This window comes from Linderina pennispora (genome assembly GCF_002104995.1).
Source record: "Linderina pennispora strain ATCC 12442 chromosome Unknown DL89scaffold_32, whole genome shotgun sequence".
Classification (NCBI taxonomy): domain Eukaryota; kingdom Fungi; phylum Kickxellomycota; class Kickxellomycetes; order Kickxellales; family Kickxellaceae; genus Linderina; species Linderina pennispora.
The window spans coordinates 67,668-76,357 of NW_024468280.1; the positions used below are offsets into that span (position 1 = coordinate 67,668).

The following is an 8,690-nucleotide window of genomic DNA, read 5'->3' on the forward strand; positions in this document are numbered from 1 at the left end:
ACACCGCATGCATTCGCCTGCTGCTTGAAGCCGGCTGTGACCTGGACATCGAGGACGAAGCAGCACGGTTGCCGCTGTACTATGCTGCTAATGAGGGCCACATGGAGTGTGTCGATCTGCTGCTCGAAGCGGCCAAAGCAAAGCAGGAAGCAAGCGCCGAGGCGGCTGGTGATGTCGACGTGCAGTCCCAGCTGACTGGAAAGATGGGTGGCGTGCTGCTCAGCGGATCGCCCGCGCAGAGCCAGCAGCCCCAGGCGGATGCAGGCATGGCGGCTCAGCCGAAGGAATCGGCAACCGCCGATGCACCCATGCCTATGGATCTCGATCTGGATCTCGACGGAATCCCGTCGCTGGCGCTGCCGCCGCCGCTGATTCCGTTCCGTATATACGGACACAATTTTCTGGGCAAGCGCACGCGAATCCAGATACGCATGCACACGCATCGTGCAGCCGGCGGCCCGCCCATTGCTTTCAGCGACGATCGCGATATGATCTCGCTCAAGCTCGTGGTTATAGCCAAGCCCGACGCCGGCATGGTGCCGCACACTGTCATGCTGCCACTCGAGACTCCGTCGACGACGTTTGGATTCCAGACTGACGACCCGAGCCAGTTCCGCTTAGAGTTCCAGCTGTACCCGAGCTTTGGCCTTCAGCCTATGGGCAAGGCCATTGCGCTGCCCAGCCTGTTTGCCAGCTCGTCGGCTGGAATAGCACGGCTGCCGCTGCTGGACCGGTATTTGAAGCTGGTGGCCGAGGTGTCGTTTGAATTCTTGGCGATCCGGCCGTTTGAAGGCGCGCAGCTGCAAATTGGCGGCAAGGTTGAGACGTACTGGAAGTCGACTAACCCCGCGCCAAGACCGAATCCTAGCCTGACTCCGACAGTGGGGCTGTCGCCACGCCTAAACACTATTACCACACCAGGTGCAACTGTAGCCAGCGCGTTGATTGGGTCGCCGCACTCTGTCGCCGAGTCAGTAGGACCCAGCGGACAGAGTGATGCCGGCATGTCGCTGGTAGTCTCGTCATCGCTGGCGCCCGAGCACGTGTGTGTCCAGGTGCAGGTGTGCATGGACGGAGTTCCGGTTGTCTGCCCGCGCGAGACCATCCAGACCGGCGGCGACTCGAGCATTTCCGTGCGGGTGTGCGATCTCCGGCACACCGAGTTTGTGCGGATGATCAAGCAAGCCGGTACCAAGCCCACCGGCGACTCGTCGGCGTCGGCATGGCACAGCTACATCCGGGACGCCGGGTTCACGCTACGCGAGGTGCTTGAGATGCTGCCGATCCGGCTCGGCCTTAGCATTCAGGTCATGTACAGCACGAACCAAAAGCCAGGCAATGCAATTTCCAGCGGTTTGCGGTTCGGCGGCTGCGACGTCAACGACTACATTGACTCGATCCTGAAGACCGTCTACGACGACTCGCACAAGCGGGCGCGCACACAGCCGCCTGCACCCAATGCGAGCGCCAGCATTCTCGAGCGGGTCGCCAACGACCTGTACCGCAAGGATACGGGCCAGCGCAACATCATCCTCTGCTCGTACAGCTCGCAGGTGTGCATGGCCCTGAATTGGAAGCAGCCCAACTACGCCGTGTTCATTCTGACGTCTGGGCGGCACCCACTGGACCCAGCCACAGTGGATGCGCCGAGCCTCAACGCGCGGCCCCAGCACCTGTCGCTGAAGGAGTCGGTCAGATTTGCTTGCGACAACAACCTGCTCGGCATCATGTGCGATGCCGCGCTACTGACGCGGGTCCCGTCGCTGATTGCCAGTGTCAAGAACAATGGACTCTTCTTGATATCGTTTGGCGCCAACAACGGTGACGAGCAGATGTGCGCTCAGCAGAAGACGCATGGCGTCGACGCCATCATGTACCACGGCGTGATCAAGTACGAGGCCGAGTATGCCGAGTATGCCATTTGAGCCAGCTTAGAACCCGGTATACCTTTACTTTCACACAAGATTTTATAATAGTCCAATAGTGTCCGACCGTCCACCAGAGCGTTGTTGATTGAGGGGATTCATACTCTTTTGAGCCTCACAACGAGTATGCGTGGTACGCTCTGTAAACTCAGCAAACAGCGCTCTCTTTTGGTCGATGAGCTCAGACCCTAAGGTGACAAATACATGTCTTAAAAGCACTCGAAATATCGGTCCCAGAACCTTAGTTCTATCAAAGTACCATTCATGTCAGTTCGCATTTTGTAGATGCAGTAATGTAATAAACAAACCACCCAGCTTCCATATCCTCGACGCTCGGACTTGGAACCATGGGCTTAAGTCTGTGGGTGATAACGGGCTGTCTGCACGGCCCGCAATCGGTCTCATTGGTTTATGAGAGTGCTCAAAAAAGGAACCATTGGCTTGCTGGCCAATACATATCCTACATATAGAAGTGGCCCTTCCTGTGTCATCCATCTTTTCTAATACCTCACCCCTTCCACACATTCCGAGTTCCGTACAACCCCCTCCCTTACATTCCGTTATTTAATCTTTGTGGCTGCCAGCCATGGCATACCTCGGTTCGGGGCTCGACTCGGTGATGTGCATTGGCAACCACTCGATGGATACATCTGACTACGCAAGAATCGCCTGCCCTGGGCACTGAGATGAAACACTGCTTTTGTTCTGCAGCCTTCCGCGATAAACGTCGCTATGCCATACCTACAGGCTGGTTGCATCGGGCTCTCTTTGTGGGCACATACCTCCTGCTGTGCCAGACAGGCAAGGCTCTTGCATGATTTTGCTACTGATCCTGCCCCGATGGCTCTGCTGCCACCCAGACTACAAGCAGCCCTAAACAAGATGCAAACAAATGTGTTTTTAAGTCTTCTGGGCAGCTACTGTGTTAGCCATAGGCTGTGAAGCCCTGTGACAGATTCTCTGCAACACTATCGACTGTCTAAACCATACTGACTAGCTGAGCTTGCATCGCAAACGGCATAAGTCTGGCACATGGGTTATTGAAAACCGCTGCGGTGTTGACAGCGTCTATGCTGTTTAGGTTCGATGTGCATGCTCCTGAGCCGGCTCGGCTTGCACGAGTCACCTGCCATTGTGTACCGCTGTGCTTTTTTATTTTATTTATTTTTTTCAATTTGTGCCGAAAATCGCGCGCGTCTGCAAACTTTGCTTCTGCTCACATTCAATAATTCAAAATCACATCACAGCTCTGAAAACACAGCATGGCGTACGGAACTGTGCTCAACACAGGCATTGCGTCCGTCAATTTCGCATCGCTTGGTGATTCAGTTCTCCGGCAGCGCACAGTACGCGCAATGGTATACGAGCTGGCGCTGGCGTATGGAATCGCAGTGCTAGCAAATATCAACCTTAGACACGGCATATGGTGCCTTCTATACGCAATGTTTTCATCAGGCACGTTCCTGTATACCATCCTTGCATACGTTGTTGGGCTCGGTGTGCTGACGCTGCATTCGATGCTGTGCTATGTGGAGCGCGTGCCTGGGAATGGTGGGTTTGCGCGGCTTCAGCGGCTGCTACGGAGCCCGGAGCGGACACTGCTGGTGATGCTCTGGTACATGTTTTCTGCGAATATCATGCTGTTTGCGCACCGGGTGGTGATGGGCGGCAGTGTGTCGAGGATGTGGCTGTATCCCGAGGGCTTCTACGGGGCGCCGCAGCTGAATCCGGCATGGCTAGCGTCGGGGTTCTGGCGACAGCGAGTGGACTGGCATATGCGGTGCATATGATGGCCGACGAGCGTCTGCAACTGTCGTTCCCGATGATTGAGCAAGGGCGTGTGTACGCATTCAAGGATCGCATCCCCGAGAGCTTTCTGAAGGTGGTCCGGTTTGCGCGGCGCTCGATTGCATGGTTCTGGCCCGTGTACTTTGTGACTGGCTGGATGGTTTTACCGCGGGGCGTGCGCGGTGATTGGACGTATTATGCGCACATCGTCATATGCGGTCGGCAACCCGCTGCTCAGCCCCAGCGCTATCGGGTTCTGGCTGTACAGCGGCACGCTGACGGTGCTCGTATGGGAGCTGACCACCAGCTGTATGAGGTTATCACCACGCAGCCGACGCGCATTAACGAGATGAGCCGTGATTCTAACATGTGCCTGGTCAATGGGCTGAAGCACACTGGTAACCCGCTGGTCCAGCATCTGGCATTCCAGGAGCTGTACCGCCTGGCGATGTTCCGTCCAGCGCAGCGGGCAGAGCTGCTGATGGACATTGATCGTAGCTCAGGCTCAATGTGGTCGCAGGTCTCCAAGGAGTGTCTGGCAGTGGTTGAAACGGCGCGGGCGCAGCTGGCAGCACAGAATGTCGATGTGGCCAAGCCCAAGGTGGATGCTGTCAAGCCCAAGGCAACGACCACGGCACTGAGCAGCGGCAATGCGCCGATGGGAGACATTCTGCGGCGTGGCGGACGCCCAAAACCAGAGGAGCCGCAGCTGCAGCCGCCTCTCCCGTCTGGACTGATTGGCGGGTACAACGTGCCGCCCAAGGCCACGTCGTTGGACCTGTTTGGCCCCGAGGCCCAGGGATTCGAAAAGTACGTGCTGACGAAGCTGCGCGACATGCTGGTGCAGTCGCCGCTTGGAACCAAGCTGCTGGCGCGCACGCCGCAGGCCAGGCTCATTGGCGGTGTTTGGCAACTTCCCAGCAGCAGGTGTGGGCTGTGCGCTCCGTGATGCGGTTGGTTGAGGCGTCGCTGACCGAGGACTCGTACGGCGTGGTGCAGGGCGACCTGCCTGGCATTCTGGCGACGATACTAGGGTACCTGTCGGAGCTTGAGCGCTGCGTGAGCCAGAGGCAGGGACCGGCAGTGGTCCGGGGTGAGTTTGTCGTGCAGGCGACCGAGCGCCAGGCGCATGCCATGATCCAGGTACTGCGCAACGTCCTGTACGCCTTTGTCGTTTCGTTCTACGACTACCTGGCGTCGCTGAAGCTGACCCCCGAGGTCGCACAGCAGCTCCAAGCCTTTGTAAACTTCCAAGCCTGAATGGCAATAAATCCCAATTGCCCTTGTGACCAATCGAGTGCAACAAGCCAGCTGAAGCGGGAGAGTTGACCAAAGGGGCTATTTAGAGCGGTCAAAATGCCACCGTGCATTCTTGCTTTTCTCCTCCCTGAGCCTTCTTTTCTTCTTTTCTCCACTCATTCCACGCTTCCTATTGCAACACTAGTCACACGTTTGGCAGCAAAGCATATCCTGCCCCAGCACTACTCCTCTATTGCTTGGCACAAACCTCCCAGAGCGGGCTCCTCCCCCAGCACCAGCCAGGGGTTCTCATTCACTCAGTTCCTTTTCACACAACACACGGCTTCTTCTCGGAGAAAAAGGCGGAATTTGCTAATGTCCCGAATGCTGCTTATCGACACATCATACGCGGCCCTATCGGTAGCTGCGCTCGTCGGGCTGTTCTTCAGCACGGCGCCGCGGCGGTCCCTGGACGAGTTTTCGCGAAAAACTGTTATCCCAGACCACTCGCCAAACAGGCGCAACAGACTTTATTTGGCAGTATACTGACGGAACACCGCCCTCTTTTGTTGACATAGGCCACATGGATATCTCGCAGGCACGCAATGGTGATATAGCGTACCGCGACCAGTTCACAGTCAAGTACTATTCGCCGGATCTCTGGTGCAATGTCAGCTGGCTGCTGGTAGCATTGCTCTCGAACAAATGGCGGATGCTGGTAGGTTAAGCCATGTGGAGGTCGCCAGCCTTTAGTTTCCCCGAGTTGCAAACCCCCGCTGCTCTCACACTAGCAGCCCTGTGCAGCTACACTGGGTCAGGGGATAGGGAGGGACTTGTCCTGCATGCGAAGGCAGGCATGGGCCTGGCATTGGTCATGTGCTTGCATGTATTCACAGATGCGTTCTTAGCGCTAACAGTTTCACACGGCTGGTACGTGCATGGTGTATGTATCGCTGTAGGGCCTGGTAAACGCTTTGGTGGCAACGGCGTCGCTAGCACGCAAGCTTCTGGTGCAGTTTATATTCGGGAGGCTGACACTCAATGACGCCCATGTAAGTTGGTTGCACGGCTACCACTGGCTAAATGCGAGGGTATCCTGTGTGGTGTATACACGCTGCATGCAAGGAACGCGTTCAATATTACTAATGTACTGATGCGCATTGATATGTGCACATTGTGTCATACATTCCAGACCGGTATTCAGCATGCTAACTGCAATGAATTACACTGTAGCATTCGTACGATCGTATACTAAACTTTGTGCTATTCAAGGTGGTGTCGGTGCGCGCGACATTGGACGCAGACTGGGAGGATCTGGCCATATGGACCATCGCCTACTGCTGTTTTGGCGCACTGTACCTGATCGGCGGGCTTGCGCGGACCACCTTGAGCACCTGCGCCTGTCGCCTGCACAGCCTGGGATCCGGTGGGGATTTGTTGGTCTGATGGCGATGCTGATGGTCCTGGCAACGGTCTTGGCGGGCGTGTGCTGGACAGTGCTGCGGCCGCTGTTTGGGATCCTGTTTATCGAGGCTCTGACAATCCTGTTTGATGTTGGTCAGACCCTGGTAAAATATCTGGCGTATGCATGGGACAGCGACAGCACCGAGTCGTGGGAGGCACGGTCGGACGCAGTGCTTGTGTGCGAGTTCAGCACTGACATCTGCATCCTGCTGCTGACGCTCCTGCACTACACGCACATTCTGGTGATCAACGGCATCACGCTGAACATTGTCAGCGTCCTGGTGTTCCTGAATATCCGCAGCATCGCCAGCAAGCTGCTGCGCAAGGTGCGCAAGCTGGTTGCATTCTGGCGTGCCGTGGAGAGTATGCGGTGCAGGTTCCCGGACGCCAGCAAGGAGGATATCATTAGGTTCAACGACAGATGCTCGATCTGCAGAGAAGTGCTGCTGACGGCCAAGAAGCTGCCGTGCGACCACCTGTTCCATAGGTCGTGCCTGAGGTCGTGGCTCGTCAGGCATCTGTCGTGTCCGACATGCAGAGTCGCGCTGTCCGAGGGCGACATTGGGCAGTGGGCTGCAGTCAGCACCCAGGCATCGCCGGATGCGTCCGAGCACGGGTCAGACATGATATTTGCGGCTGCCACTACGTCACAGTAAGAGCACGCCGCTGTTTGGCTGCATATCACTCCATGTGCGCTATCACACATCGCACTAGCCTTTCCCACCCTACGCCTAGCCCATATCGCTGGCACATCTTATCACTCTATCCACCTCAATGTACAAGTAATTCACACGTATCATAGGCCACAGACGTTGGTGATGGTTGCTTCTAGAAATGACAAGAGAATATAGGCACTTTTGTTTTCTACGCGTTGCCAAGCTTAGCCTCGGCCTCCTTGACCGCGTCGCGCTTGCGGTCCATCTGGTCCATCCACGACTGCAGTAGGCGCACAGCCTGCCGCCGCCGCTGCCTCGCCTTGTCCGCCTCGGGCGGGCACTCGACGCAATCCACCTTTAACAAACTCTGCATCAGCGTCTCGTTAATGAACAGGTACGAGTCATGCAGCTTTTTCTTCTCCGCCGCGCGGATCTCGGCCATCGCCTCGCCGTGCTCCGAATTCTCGTGCACAGTCGACAGGAACTGATCGATGAACAGTTGTGCGTCGGCCAGATACGCCTGCATGCGTGACAGCAGCAGGTCCGATGCCTCGTTGGTGATGTGGTCGATCTTGTGGATCAGCGCGTTTTCTTCGCGCTCCTCTGCTGTCACCGGCGCGCTCTTCTCGCTGCCGTGCTTGCGACCCAGCATCTTCATCGTGGCCCCTGTGTATACGCCATAGCGCCCCAGCGTCACATTATCCTCCTTCAGGGTAGCTACAAGGATCAGGAACAAGATAGCGTTTTAAGCGGAATCCCATGCACATGCAACTGGCGCGTGGGACTGGATGTTGTTTGCAGACTTACCTCCGCTGAAGATAATCTTCATGCTGTTGACCGGCACGCCGGTGACTTCGCGGCACACCTCTTGAACTGACCCAGCGTGGTATCTTGCAGATCGTTCTCTTCGTATTTGAGCAGGTAGCGCTCACGGCCCCATTGCAGGACCAGGGCGGCGCAGTCATTTTGTCTTCTGGGGCTGTCAATGTGCGAAAAGATGGGCAGCGGGACAGAATTCGTCCAAGCAGGACGCTAATCGACCGAAATGGTTAACACGAACGTAGCAGAAAAGAAAGGTTGCCTCTTCCTTTTCCCTCTCAAAAAATCGCAGGTGAGTCTCCTTCGGCTCAAAGAATTGGAAGAAAACGGTTGTGCGAAAAAGGCGAAGAGAAAAAGGGTCGGTGGACGCCGATGAGTGTTAATAACTGAGGGCTTCAGAAGCTTGTAAAAATGTGGAAAAGAGCTGGAAAAACTCTGTTGCCCGCAAACATTCGATCCTAGTTGCCATTGGCCCGCAAACTGGAACCGCAGCGCAGAGGCTCCCCAGGGCATCCGAAAAATGCGGGTTGGTCCGGCTCGCAAGAAGCTGAGCAATTAGCCCTGGCAGCAGTCGGGTTTGATCACGGCGGTCCTCTGCTTCGTCTCTGCTTTTTCATCTTTATCGCCACCTGATTCATTATGCTGCGACCCCTGGTCCGACGCTTCCCAGCAGTACCCCCTTCCCACACCCGCGCGTGCTTTGCGCGCCTTTTGCCTCTGTTTTCGCACTATTCAGTACTCCAAGAAGCACCAGAATGTACACCGTTCCTACCTCACCCACCATCGACAACAACCCATA

At 56.2% G+C, this 8,690-nt stretch overlaps 2 protein-coding genes across 2 annotated transcripts; both read left to right on the forward strand.

Moving 5' to 3' along the window:
* The first annotated feature begins 4,866 nt into the window (after positions 1–4,866).
* DL89DRAFT_116625 (uncharacterized protein) lies at positions 4,867–5,984 on the forward strand. Its single transcript, XM_040883163.1, has 3 exons — positions 4,867–5,444; positions 5,531–5,670; positions 5,912–5,984. The coding sequence occupies exons 1-2, from the start codon at positions 5,070–5,072 to the stop codon at positions 5,567–5,569; spliced, it is 414 nt and encodes a 137-aa protein (XP_040739610.1). The 5' UTR covers positions 4,867–5,069; the 3' UTR covers positions 5,570–5,670; positions 5,912–5,984.
* Positions 5,680–6,004, forward strand: DL89DRAFT_271022 (uncharacterized protein; the record flags this gene model as incomplete). The annotated part of the gene is made up of 1 exon (XM_040888864.1): positions 5,680–6,004. One exon carries the CDS (start codon positions 5,683–5,685, stop codon positions 5,995–5,997), a length of 315 nt encoding a protein of 104 aa, XP_040739611.1. The 3' UTR covers positions 5,998–6,004.
* Between the last annotated feature and the right edge of the window lie 2,686 nt (positions 6,005–8,690).